The sequence below is a fragment of the Schistosoma mansoni genome, assembly GCF_000237925.1.
Source record: "Schistosoma mansoni, WGS project CABG00000000 data, supercontig 0191, strain Puerto Rico, whole genome shotgun sequence".
Taxonomy (NCBI): domain Eukaryota; kingdom Metazoa; phylum Platyhelminthes; class Trematoda; order Strigeidida; family Schistosomatidae; genus Schistosoma; species Schistosoma mansoni.
This window is the reverse complement of record NW_017386071.1, coordinates 97,063-112,064: the sequence shown is the minus strand read 5'-3', so window position 1 is coordinate 112,064 and position 15,002 is coordinate 97,063. Positions and strand designations below refer to the sequence as shown.

Here is a 15,002-nt window from a genome sequence, read left to right as displayed (position 1 = left end):
GTTTTGTCAAAACGCAAAGAACGTATTCAGCGCTCATTTCATTTTACTATCTTTTCACTAACATAATTCCGTACACTCTGTAAACCTTGATGAAACACTTGATCTTCTTAGTACTTATATTACTATATCTCTCACACTAAGATCTATAAATACTCAGATAATTCATCTCACGATTTCAATTGACTCACATACTGACTCGATTACACATGGCGTATTGGTTGCTTCAACAATAAACGATATCAGCTAACAAACGTATTTTAGTAACAATCCTGAATTCATTTCCAAATGTTTTGAAATGATATATTCGTCTTAAACTTAGCTAATCACTTTATTAAGTTGTAGTGGCGTGCTTCGTTAATTGATCGCTTCGATAACCGTTATAATACCGATCTTAACGGTGTATAATATCAGAAGGCAAAAGGAAGCGGCAACTACATTTTTATTGATAACTGATGCAGACCAGAAAGTTGTAAGCACATGAGCAAGTGTAAGCGAGCGAAGCAAAGACGATGCATATTGGAGATGGCTGGGAAGCCAACTCGAGAGCGAAGCGAAAGATAATGCGTATTGGAGATGGCTGGGAAGCCGACTTGCTATGAGCAAGCATTAATCAACATTTAGAGTCAGACAAAAATGAATGACAGACATGTGATACGTAGGATAAGAAGGGTACATACACATGCGCTCATATAACAAGGTAGTCAAGGTTAGTAAGCGAATAATTAACAAGATCAAAATATGACTCATAATGGATAGGTGAATTGGCTTGGCCAGTAACTAGAATAAAGTATATGGGCTTAACATATAAACTGATACTACAAAGTAACTTATATTTACAACTGTAGAGTCTAATTTGAATTTACTGTAATGAATATTCTCTGTTCAAATATTTATAGTTCAGTATGAGATCATTGTTTACTTTTAAATCTTTATTGTGTTCAACATATATTTTTCATTTGACACCATCGAATCCAAATGGAACCATTTTCATTAACTGACATTTACTGTCTTTTAGCCCAATTGTGACTGTCAGCGATTGTAATGTAAATATTTCTAACATGTCGCCCAGCAAATTTATTCAACCTTCTCGAGAGAAATAATTGACATACAATTAGAGATGATTTTCACTATAAACTATATAATGGACGCATTAAATAATTATTTAAAAGGATTTCAGAAACAAATTTCACACAGAAGTGAACCTACACTGTATTTGACTGATGGAAAACCAGATGTAATCCAGTTAAAATTTCAAGTTTGATCATTTTACCAATTGGCATGATCCTTATCAAATATCAGTGCTTAGTTACTGCATTACTCTCAGTATGTTTAAATAAATAGGTTCAAAATCAACATAACTTACTAGGTAAAACACTTTTATTATTAATAAAATAATGATATATTTGTGATATTCTTTGAATCAGAATGTCTGACATTTTGAGACTTAAATTAAGTCGCTTATTCTGAGAAAATAATGGTTAATAGTAGACTGTATTTGTTATTTTGTGGTAGAATAATATATTTAGTCCTTCAGCAACACATAGTAATTTGATTCACTAATTAAAATCCTAACGAACTTGTATTTCTGAACTTCAGATTATCAACTACTTATAGGTTTCATTAAGAAATTATTCAAATACAATAAAATTCTATGAGAAACTAAAGCATTTAGTTCCCAGATAACTTCATCAAAGTAAGGGAAACATGTACCCATCGTTCAGAAGAAGAATCAGTGCATTACCAATAAATTATATGTGATATTGGAACCGATAATTTGTATAAAATTTCAACCTTTTCAGTGTGCATCACATAGTGATCCTAGTTAGGGAGCCATTAGATACCAGACAGCACTAAGAAGCTATTTCGTCTTAGTATGGGATAGTCCACTAGGTTAAATCCATAAAACCAGCAGATAGTCATACCCAGAGTTCTCATTTTCAATAGTGAGCGCTTCATATTAATATCACTCAGCTGGCATTTCAACGGTACATGTTATTAACTTCAGTCAATTCGCAATACTGTGCAACCATCAACCAGTAAAGTAGGTGAATGACCACCTCACTCTTAAAAATATACATAAATTCGACATAAAATTACATTAGCTGAAGATCCAAGCAATCTGTAAGCCTTTTCATTCTAATTTGTAATACAAGCCACTAGGAAATCGAGTCAAAACCTATTGTCACACAGTTCAAATGCTAATCTCTAGAATCATTGAGTCTGAAATTTAATGGTCTATTTACTCCAAACTAATGTTTCTTGGATTTCAAAAGTTATCTAATCGATTTTAGCTAACAATGAAAGTTTTTTTTGTTTAAATTGAACAAACGTTTGGTTGATCATTTATATAGATTAAATACAAACTTTTTGATAATATTCAACGTATTTTTAAAAAAATTATTTTGAACAAAAAAAAAGGAAGATAGATTTGTTGCATTATAAATGTACTTACACATACTTTTAAACAAGACAACCATAAACTGTAAGTGAAGTAAATAGATTTTAAAACTCTTGAGAAATGTTCAAAGTGACATTAAATTATAGATAACAAACCCCGTTTTTGTAATTCTGATAGTTTTTTCCAAAAGAAATTTGATGGAAATTACATGATTATCGTAAAAAAATTTGAAATCTTTAAGAATAAGTATATGTAAATTGTAGGGAAATTAATGTAAATAATGGATAGGTAGTATTAAACATTGAATTTTAGTGCCCACATTTCTCCAGATCATACAAAGTAACTGGCTAAGTGTACTTATACGCTAGCCAGTACTGATATTTTTATTAAGTAAGCATATAAAACCTTAATAAGGTGATCAACATTAATTGTTAAAAAAAAGAAGTACATTTGAATGATAATTTATGAACTAAACTATCGATTAACACTCAAAGTGGTAAGATTTTCAATCATATCATATAATTAAACAAATCTCGGTTCCTTGAACTTCTTTACATCCACTTATGCATTTAAACTTCTGAACAAAAAATGGATTGAACTAGAAAAGAAGGCTCAGGACAGAGTAGATTGGAGAAAGCTGGTCGGCGGTCTATGCTCCATTGGGAGTAACAGGAGTAAGTAAGTATACATTCTTATTTAACGAAATAATACAGAAATATTGATTAGATGAGTTAAGACAGTACAAAACAAAAAAAAAATTTTTGTCAACGAAGATAAAAGGAAAAAATTGACGGAAAATCTAATTCATTGGTTATTCACATTATGATTATGAAAGATATAAAATTTACAAAAAAAAAATTTTACAAATTAATCATTTCAAAACCATTATTATGATTATCTTTAGACATCATATTTAGATCTCCTTCTGTAATATAAACTGCATGTGTTCTATCATGATGATAAGAATTTAATTCATCTGGATTATAGGATTCATGGACGATTGTTTGAGCTGGAATATAATAAGATGATGATGATGGTTGACCACCATGTAAACTGTATACTGATTCACTTAAATCTTCACAATTATTTTTAAAATCATCAAAAATAATTTCATTATTCTTGATTCTACTTGGATAGGTGAATGTTTGACGTTTATTTTCTTCAGAATCACTAACACTACCATTTGTATATTGTCTGAAATTAGAATTCATTCGTTTTCGTGGTAGTTCTGCTTTTTTTGACCGTCGTCTTATTAAACTTGCTAAACGATTACGTTTATGAATACAGAAATCTGTTTCATTCCATCCAGCCTATTTAGGGGAATACAATAAACAAGTGACTCATTATAAAAATAATCTATAATTAATAATTTATAAACAAATTCATAGCTTGCCAAGTATCGAATATGTTTTAAAAAGAAATCCTTTTTAATTATTCACTTTATTTTACCCTGTATTTCTTTACGCGTAATAACATCTAAATGATGTCACATGTTCACAATCCTAGTCAAACGTATGAAGTATATTCAGTCATAGCTTGGTGATAAAAAGAAGCCAAACTCGACAGGAACGCCATATGTTTATTCTATCTTTACTTAGTTCTCAAAGGTAAAATTCCTGAAAGTGTGATAATCTTTATTAGAATCGCTCCTAATTCTGAATTATTTGAATGGATTGACTTGAATCAGTGTACTATGATGCCATGTTTATAACTGAACAATTTAGCGTTTTAAACATTGCTTTATACAGCTACAAAAATCGGCCTTTTATTTTTTTCGCACTGATGTATCTTTCATTCTGACAAATCTCAGTATCTTTGTTTTTAACCTTTTCTAGATTGATGTGGTTAAAGAGTTCGTCCAGAGTATAATGCTTATGTAAATAGTAATCGTCTCTTGGTGGTGTGGTGTTTCAGCATATTCCTCAGACTTTTTCCACTAAATGATTTGCCCATTATCAATCAACTACCTAAAAAAGTAACCAGACCAGTTTTTAGACGAAGAGCTCACTAATGTCCTAACTCTATCAAAGCTGACTAAAATTAAAACACAAAATAGTTGGACATCTTGTACACAATGTCCACAGACTTGAACTGTTCTTAGTGGAATTTCGTTCCCTGAGCAGGATGGTTCTTTATCGTGGAACTTTCATCGTTCTTTTAAATAACATCAGCTGCACAAGCTTCAGATATACGTGAAGTATTCGAATTTCACCACATATAACCTACAGCTTCTCCACGACCAGACCATCGAGCTCAAACAATCAATTTTCAACAAAACCATCCATCTGAGCAATAAATCTTTTCCATCACTTGAAATGTTCATATCTCCTTAGTCAAATCAATAACTTTATTACTATTAATATGTTGATATTAATTCATAAACTGATTAAAATATCTAATCAAGATCTAGTATCACAGTTTTGTCTCATATCTATATATACCGAATAGATATTTTGCCAACATAATGCTTAAAGGGTTTCATTATTAAGTATCGAAAAGTATGAATATTTAAATTTGGTAAAAGAATATTTCATGTAAGTAATAGATAATAAAATCCCTATATTGTAGTTTTTAAAAGAATTAGTAAATAATTTTTATTAATTGAGCAATGATGCTTTGACAAACCCATTATCTTTATAAAAAAATAAAGGAATAATTATCAATATGGATATTGGAGCATATAATATTGCAAATACAAATATGTTACCTTTTGCATAGTAACAACCAGTAGTATCAAACATACACATTACATTTCATTTGAAACTATTCAATTGGATGTAATTATATTCAAGTGTTAATATTCCCATCGTAACTTGACATTAAATTCACTTAGTATTACTTGTTTGAATCATCTCACTGATGTTTAGGACTGCAACTGGTCAGTCTCTTAAACTTCATCCGATTGCACAAGCAAGTGGCTATCACGACTCAGTAGCTGAGTGGATAACGCGATGGCATTTGAAGCGAAAGGTACTGGATTTGAGTCCCAGAGTGAACATCAACTCTGAGATGCAGGTACATCCAGCTGACGAGTCCCAAATAGGACGAAACGAGCGTCAAACTGGATTCCATTGCTAGCCACTATCCATCTTTGCTTACAGTAACTTGACATCAATTAAACAGTCAACATTTTATTTATTGTTAGACGCTATTTAAAAAAAAGAACTTAATAAAGTTGCACTCACTTAAGCCATAGTAACAAAGTAATAACAAAAAAATTAGAATTAAGCTTAATGTATCATATTATTGATCGTGTTGTCTTTCAAAATAGCTACAAAACTGATTAAATATTTAATGTAACATTTCATTTGACCAAATATTTTATTTCAATGACAAGTTAATTTTGTTTCTAAGTCATTTATTACTTATTATTAACTAGATTATCCTAATCTAGGTTAATCTAACTGTTTGTTTGTTTTATTCACGAAATAAACAATGTATTCCTAGCTACTCATGTGTAAAATGTCATCAATTTTTACAATAACAACAAAAAAATAGAAACAATTTTGTCAACCCCCTCTTTTCAAAACTATATGCTACTTATTTTTTCAACTGGTTTTTTTCTTTTTCACACAAAAATCGATTAAGTTGTTTTTTGTTTGTTCTCAGTATTTAAATAACATTATCATTTATTTACTACAATGTATATTCATTGATATCCATTTATAGTAATAAAAAAAAACAAGAGAAGAAAAGGTTAAAAACCTTCCTTCTAGATGAAGTATGATAAAAGTTATATCGAATTTTTAATGGGAAATGAAATGAGTACTTAAAAGCAATAGTAAATATTTCATTCCAAAAAGCTCATTATTATTATTACAGTAACAAATAAAAAAGGGAATTATTCCTGTCATTGCATACTTTGCCTTTTTTTTCAATCTAAATGGGTTAATTATTGAAAAAGAAAAACAAATGATATATTCACCATAATATCTATTTACATTATTTAATTTTGAAGAGAACAAATTAATTGTAACATTGATTGCCTCTGTTAATCGATCTACAAACTGTAGGCTATGGATATATAAGTGAGTATACATTTCATGTAATTATTTTCATTTATGAACTTGAATAAAGTCAGAAAAAACAGATACAGAATAATATGAATTCAGTTTAGATCGTGGTTTCACATCAACTGCGAGGTGAGGCAAGGCGAGATCGTGGATGAGCACTGCTGAGGAGTCCAACAACAGGACGAATCGGCCGTCCAGTGCTTCCAGATTTTCCTTGGTGGTCTAGCTTCAATTGACTCATGCTTTCAACCATGAAAATACTGAAATCTCCACAAAACCCCTTCTGACACAAATATGTATTAAAAGTTTACATTGAGGTAAGATGTAGTGTGAAACAATTGACATAGGTGAATGGAAAGAATTGGAATGAAAAAGGTTATCAATAATAACCATATATATATATATATATATCTGCAAGAACAGGTCGGAATACATTTGGTGTTAGAGTCCAAGAAACATGAGGGGTGGGTGACGCAGTAATTGAGTGAGATTCAGAGGCAGATAAGATAAATTGTGTGATAATTTTAGAGGTAATTAAGGGTTTACACGAGATTCCTGGGGTTAAAAAACTGATAAGATGGGTTGTGTAATAATTGAACAGGATTTGAAGAGTTTACATAAGTTAAGAGAATTAAGTGAATGGAAATGTATGGATGAAGGGTTGTTTCAATGTACATAAAATAAGAATTCTGTAGGGGAAGACCACATAACAAAGTAAACCTCAACAAAATAAAACTAATGACCAAAAATGTTTTACCAGGATAGTAGTAGGTTTATTGCTGTCTCATTTTGGAAGCATAAATCAGGTTTGAGTTTTTTTTATTGTAATTGATTCAGAGAACCGAAGAGAAGCTGTGTTTCTTTGTATGCTAATATATATATATATATATATATATATATATATATATATATATTTCATCAGGGATCTACAGAGCTTTACTTGTTAACTTTTATTAAAAGAGTATTATTCACAACCTTCAAAGGATTTATGTCTACAGTATAACTTACTCGAAGAATCACAAAGAGTTTTTCGTATATAATTAAATGTATTATAGTCCCGTTTTTTAAAAAATAATATTCATTATTTGTTTATTTCTCTACTTGTCATCACTGAAGTCAATTGGTTACGTGACAACTCTATACACTAAAATTAGTCGACTTAATATGAAAGTGTGCGTGTGTGCGCACTTATTTATTCTAGTATATATTCACAGTTTTTATGTTTAAATAAATGTGGAGTAACAATCTACTGTAATATTTTATAGCTTCATTTTAGCTAATCTTGTATCACCACATTCTCATTATATCTCGTGTTTTTAGAAAACAAAACCTTGCCAAAAAAATTCGAATACTATATTTTGTAAAATACATTACATCATAAAGAAGTGCTTCATTTAGTAGGTCCTAAACAAGCTTAACAGTTAACTGAATATATATAATGCGTTGCTGAATACTGTCTGCTATCTTTCACCAGCAATGCATCTCTGAAATTTCTCAGAAATCCACTACGGTCCAGGAGATTTCAACCATTTGTACCTTATATATCAGCAGTAATTTTATTTAGTAAACAATCACTAGCGTGAAAATATTAAGTCAAAAGCATTTCACCTTAATCGTTTGTTATGAAAGTTGAATTCTCCCAATTCACTCTTTTATAGAATCAAATAGGAGTACCGAATATTTAAAGTGGACGTTAGTGATTTGATACAGTAAATATCAATTGCGTTTAGAGAAACAGAAATAAACGCTTTTTTTCCTAGAAGAGTTAATAACAATTAGCTCAACAAAATATAAGAATACTGTTCGACATGCGTCAACAGTGGGTATGAATTTCTCGACTACTATACCACTGGTCATTTAAAGAAAAGTTAGATATATTCACTATTTACTTATTCATTGTTATACTGTTTAATTTTAAAATATTTGTACATAATGTTCAGTGACCGTATTTGAATTTATACGAGAGAACTAAATAATGGAAAAACAATTACAATAATACACATCAATTCAAGAATTTTTTATTCATGAATAAACAGATTTCAATCAAAGCAAACATTTCAAGCATTAAAACTATCGACTCAGAACATTAAGTCACAAAACATTTTTGAACTAGATATTGAGTGATAAAAGGTGAGAGCATAAGCAAACACTGCAATAGATAATCGTTTCTTAGCAATAAATGAAAGACATGAAATGTTTTATCTCCCTGTTTTCACCAAAGCAAACTCAGAGAAATAGATATACTGAGGTAATCCGCACATGATGCACATATTTCAACAAAAGACTGATCAAAATTTAGTCCAGAATATCAACAATTGGATAATTCACAACCTCACTGATAATGATAGAAATATCATACAAGTTGAGTAAGTCGGTGGCTGTCCAAACTATATAATTCAGTGAATAATGGGTTGACAAAAGGTACTGGGTTCAAATCTCACTGTGAACATCAATATTGAACTGTAGACAAAGTTAACTAACAAGTCTCAGATAAGATAAAGTGGGGTCCCGAATTCCACTATTAGCTACAATCCATCAATTCTATAGTTATTTTAACTAATAAATCTCAAAAACATCTTTAAAAGTGAATCAAAGCAAAATCTATGCGAATATGATACATTAGAATAGTTGTTTCCTTCTCTAATGAAATGAAAGAAAAATAATTGGGATCAACATTAAAAATGAATAATAAATAGTAGAGAAATAGTATTGCCACATTCAGAAAGCTTAGAAACAAACATACAGCAATCAATTTTTAGTCATCATGGAGTGATATAGAAAAACCGTACATTATTTTTCACTATAACACAAATGATTCATTAGTTGTTACTTATGATATATATGTATATATATGGGGTCCTACTGTATTACAAAACTATTGATATGATGTTACTTATATTGATAATAATGAGGTAGTGTAGTATATATTTTAATGTAAAGCCAAGTGCCATATGCAAACAATTAGCATACATGTTTTATATTTTCGCTAAAAACGACTGAATATATCTTTGATTGTTGCAGTAAGAAAAGATAACTGAGAACCACTTAAATACAAAATACACAAATAACTCGTTTCCGATATAAAACAGCTGGTAGTATTTGTAATTCTGTATAGCCCAAAGTTAGGTTAGATAAATGAAAATGTCAAAATATCTATCAGCAGTATAAAGTTTAAACAGATGTAGGAGTTACATATTTGTCACCAATAGCATAAAACTGACTAGAACTATGGAATTAATTACAAACCACATATCACTGAACAGCTTTTTCCTTGACCGTAAAGTAACTGAAGGCAGTTGACTAAAAACCTTGGACCCAGGTTTCGTTTCATCTGGTACTCTTTAGTAAAGGGTATCTGCAATCCTGAGGGAACTAATGATCCTTATGGAATTGAAACTAGCACGAAACGTATGTCTGGGGTTTCTATCCAACTAAATCCGATTGCTTAACATGAAAAACATAGCGTACATGATGTCAAGTCACACAAATTAGTGGACACAATGCAACTTGGTGGACAGAATTCGATTAACAATATGGATTGGATAAATATGATATTAGTCACTACTTAGAGACCAAGTGAATTATTTTTTTACCTTCAGAACATGGTACATGATAATTAATCTTAAAAATTAATGGAATAAGACCACATTTGAATGAATGAATAAATAAATAAAGATTAATCTAAATAAATGTAACGTTCTACATGTAAACACAAGATGGTTAGAAAACGTCGTATAAACACAAAAACTTACGGTGAAACATTACTAATTATTTCAATATATTAATAATGTTAAAAACCGAATTTGTTATTTATTATTGTTGTTTGAAAGAAAACAAACCAATCATTAGTTAAAATTTATAAAAAAAGTAAGAAATTTCCACTATCTATCGACTATAAATGTGAAAAAAAGTGAAGTTATATTATAGAATTCTTTATCTAAAATTTTTAACTGATAATAATTTAAAAACACAAAGTTCAATGAAGGGATCTCTTTTCATCCATGAGCTTAAACCAAAATTATGCGCACAAAAGAAGTACGTCTTATCGTTATCGTTACCATGACCTTATTATTATTTCGATAATGCAATGAGAAGACGAAGTTGATCAGAATTATCATAATATATATATATATATATATATATTATATACGATTGCACAGCTTGATAATAAATTCGTTGAAAAGAGATCCGTTAGTTGAACTTTGTGTTTTTAATTTTAATGTTTAAATGGGAATTATATGTCAATTGATAATAATTTTTCATAATGTGCACAATTAAACTAATGACTTCAAGATATATATCCTGGAGTTCTAGTGGGGAGCAGTGACCAGTGGAGTTCAAACCACGTCTGTTGTGAGATAACAACTCACTGAAGACAATTGGTGAATGGTTGCTCAACTTCGTGGATCAGTTGAAGTTAGACATTAACACCGTTGGATGACAGCCGGCTCAGTGGTCTATTGGTTAAGTGCTCTGTTGCAAGACTGGTAGGTCCTGGGTTCGAATCTCGCGAGACGAGGTCGTGGATGCGCACTGCTGAGGAGTCTCACAATAGGACAAAACGGCCGTCCAATGCTTTCAGGTTTTCCATGGTGGTCTAGCTTCAATTGACTCACGCTTTCAACTATGAAAATATTAAATTTCCACAAAACCCCTTCTGATAATTTTTTTCTTTTTTTAATCCATAATCAATCATCGAAATGATTCTAAAACTGACAAGTGAAAAAAAAATCAAACGGATACTAAAAATATTATTCAATTTATTATTACTATTATATTCACTAAAATATTTAAAATTATAATCATCATAATTACTATCAATATACTAGTTGATTTATCTATTGAAATAAATTCAAATAAAGGAACACAATGACCATCATTGAAGCGTTCATATATATATATATTTTTTTTTCTTGTGTAAAATCAATTCCTTTTTTTAAATAAGAGAAATAGGGAAAGAAAAGATAAAATTCTTTGAATGGCAATAATTCTGTTTCCATGATCCATACCCACACAGATATACAAAAAATGAAAAAATGAAAAATGCTAAATTCAATGAAGTGATTACATTTTTGACAATTTTATTTTCTTTTTTCTATATGGTAGATAATTTTTAACTTCCGATAGTAAGAAGAAAAAAAGTGGAATTATATAAGAAAAAAAGAGTGAGAAAATTGTTTGTATTATTAATCATTGGAAATAATATACTATTCAAATCAAACAAATATATATATATATATATATATATATATATATATATAAACCATTAACAGAATGTATTACGAATTGAGTTTGATGCAAGACTTTTCTAACAGAAAATCTTTTATAAAATGAAAATGGAAGTAAACTTAATATAATTGAAGCGAAAGGTACTGGGTTCGAGTCCCACAGTGAACATCAACAATGAGATGCAGGTACATCCAGCTGACGAGTCCCAAAAAGGAAGAAACGCGCGTCAAACTGGATTCCACTGCTAGCCACTATCCATCTTTGTTTATAATGCTTGTGAACTAAGGCTTGATCGAGGCAATACGCACAGTATGCACATATGCCAATTAGAGACTGATTAGTTGCAGTCCTAAACATCACTGGGAAGATTCAAACAAACAATACTAAGTAAATTAATTTTTACCATATTTTTAAAAAATTCTAACCGAAGATATTGTGATTTATACGTTAACTGGGTAATATGATAAGTAATCAATTTGATTGTCAAGTATTATGATCAATCATCAACGTAAGACCCTACACAGATGTACGTCGGGTCAAACTGGATGATAAAATGAGATTAACAAGGTGAATCGTAGAAGAAATCAAAATAATGTAGCAGTCATGACAATGAGAAAGAATAAACGTGGAAAATATGGTTTAAAAAGATACGGTGAAAAGGTATGTATGAAAGTGCAGTAGAATTAAAGATAGAACGAAAGATAAGTAAAAAGTCAATGGATCTTCCCCACTATGAACGATTTTGAGCCATGACATTCAAAATCTCCAACAACGGATCATGGTTATAGCACAAACTGCATCAGACGGTGGTTGAAGGTGGTCAACAGGAAACCCTGGACCCGGGTTTCGTGCTAGTTGGCACTCTTCAGTAAGATGTACCTGTAATCTTAAGGGAACTGGTGCTCCCTGACGGATTCGATCCCGTGTCACTCAGCTTCACAATCAGAGACGTTACCACTGAGCTATTCGGGCCGTGACCGACCTCCTGTAGGACTGAGATGTAATCACAATTGATTGACCATTGGGTTGTGATCAATGTCATGCGTGTCAAGTCCATTTTTAGTGCTGATCGAATGCTATCGATCAAGTTGCAATGTGGCCACTAGTCTAGGTGGCTCGACACTGCATCCAAATAGTCTTCATTTACCAGCATAGATTAGATCAACATTCGTTAACTTTATGAACTGATGCCAAGTTTTGTTTCGGGCAACTTAATGGTATACATTAGATACCAGAAGCAAATATTACTGAATCGTTGAATATTATCTAAAGTCTTAGCCCATTCAATTCATTGTACCATAACCAAACCAACTGAATGTTAGCATGAACATTAATTTGTTGTATAAAAGATTCAGATACCAGAAATTTTGACGTTGATATAGCACAAATATTTCTTACAACTATTTGGTCTAATTAAGAAAACTTCTGTACATTTTAAGCCGAAAATCATTCGAATATTTTATGAACAATGTTAGAGAGTACACAAGATAACTATTTGGACCCTTTGACACCATCATACTACAAAATATTATTCGGTTAAACTAAACAAATATGGACGTGAATTTGACTAAGAAAGTATCGAAATACTGCTTTCCAATGGTCATCCAACCAACGTCAGCATATGATTTAGATTGGTCGAATCCAACTAACATAATTGTTTGAAATCGTAAATCAATCTAAGTTAAATCATTATTGAAAACGTGGAAGTACTAAACAGCCGTTTAGTACTAGGACTCCTAAACAGTGCGTATCCAGGACCCTCCATGTGGGAATCGAACACCATCTCAAAAACATATTTGTTGCAATACACAAGTTTCTGTCTTTTTAAATATTAAACAAAATTAGTGATTAGCTCAATCGTGATCAACTTTCAACGTAATTTATGATTGATATACATACCATAATCTTGTAAATAATCAACAGGATAGTAAATGAAACATAATTCCGAAAACGAATTGAAGTTTCAAAACATCCAATCGAATTATCATAAGAAAACCGGTAATATTAATATTAGTGTATAATTAAATTACATAGACTTAAATTACTTCATCACACAATATTAAAAAAGGAGTAAATATAACTGCACCATCTTGATTGATCATAAAATATATCACTGTTAGAGTATCACTACTTATTTTTATCATCATGAATAAATGAATGTAGGGACTTGACATTTCGCTAAAAATAATGAAGTTAACAGTCAGTAATTTCATGGGCTATGTATCATCAAAAGACATCATGAAATAAAATTTCCAATATTTATAATAAGCCAAGAAAAAACTATTGTCCTACGTAAATCATCTATTTTCATTACTAAGAGAAACTAATATGATTGTCAAAGTTTCAATAAATTACTATTTGACCTTGAAATAATTGTTAATTCTTTTTAATTTCATAATGAAAGTAAGTAAATGTAACCTGTTTTCGCTAGCTAGGTTATATATATACATATATCGCTGGATAGATTCAACGTCATTTTAAAATAGAAATTATCTATCAGTTTTATCCATAAGTAAACTTATCCGTTTAAGGTCAGATGTTTTATTTTTGACAGAAAATTAATTGAAGTCAAATAAAATTCTAGGTTTTTATAGTAATTAACTCATCACCTCTAGCTAACTGGTCACGTTACAATCGTTAATCAGGTTTTAATTTCACTATATTTGCGATAACTTTTAATTACATAATGGTTCCTGAATACAAAGAGAGTAATATAAACTGAAAGAAAACGTAGAAGCTATCAGTAAGGATGGTGTAGGATAGTTTACCTCTAGGCAGCTCATTTGAATACCTCCATACCTTAGGCATCCTTTGAACTTCAGTTACTTACCACTGTAAACATGGTTCGCTCTGCTAAGAAGATTTATGTAATACAATGTCTAATTAACAAAATAAACTATAAGAAGGAATCTACTACCTTATAGATATTCATTATTTCCCTCTAGATATTTTCCAGTCTCCAGTAAACAAGTGTTATACTACTCTTAGTCAAATGACTCAACACCCTATGGTTCCGCAATTCTGTTTCAATATTCAATGACAGTACAGGCGATAAAGATAGTGAGACCGAAAACATTATTACCCATTAATAACTCAACCAAGTATAATTAATAATATTACTGTGTTGAGTATATTAGTAGTCTCATGACTGCTTTGTTTTTCACGGCCTGCTTGGTTGAACTCCATTGGCCATAGTTTCTAACTAGATCTCCAGGAATTTCAGAAATCAGATGGGTATCAACAATGATGATAGATTATGCTAGTGCAATATCGTAAACTGACTAAAGCCATAGACTTAAACAGAAGGATTCCAAATTAGTAGTATAAAGGTCGACGTCACATTGAAGGCCCTACAGATTTTG

At 30.6% G+C, this 15,002-nt stretch overlaps 1 protein-coding gene across 1 annotated transcript in view; it reads right to left on the bottom strand.

The window, feature by feature from the left end:
- Positions 1-952: 952 nt before the first annotated feature.
- Positions 953-15,002, bottom strand: part of Smp_042340 (catenin and plakophilin, putative) — a gene marked incomplete at both ends in the record, with an annotated part of 43,728 nt that continues 29,678 nt past the window's right edge. Inside the window, 2 exons of the mRNA XM_018794087.1 lie at positions 953-1,026; positions 3,282-3,708. Coding sequence (XP_018647078.1) covers positions 953-1,026; positions 3,282-3,708 — 501 coding nt within the window. The remainder of the gene's footprint in view (positions 1,027-3,281; positions 3,709-15,002) is intronic.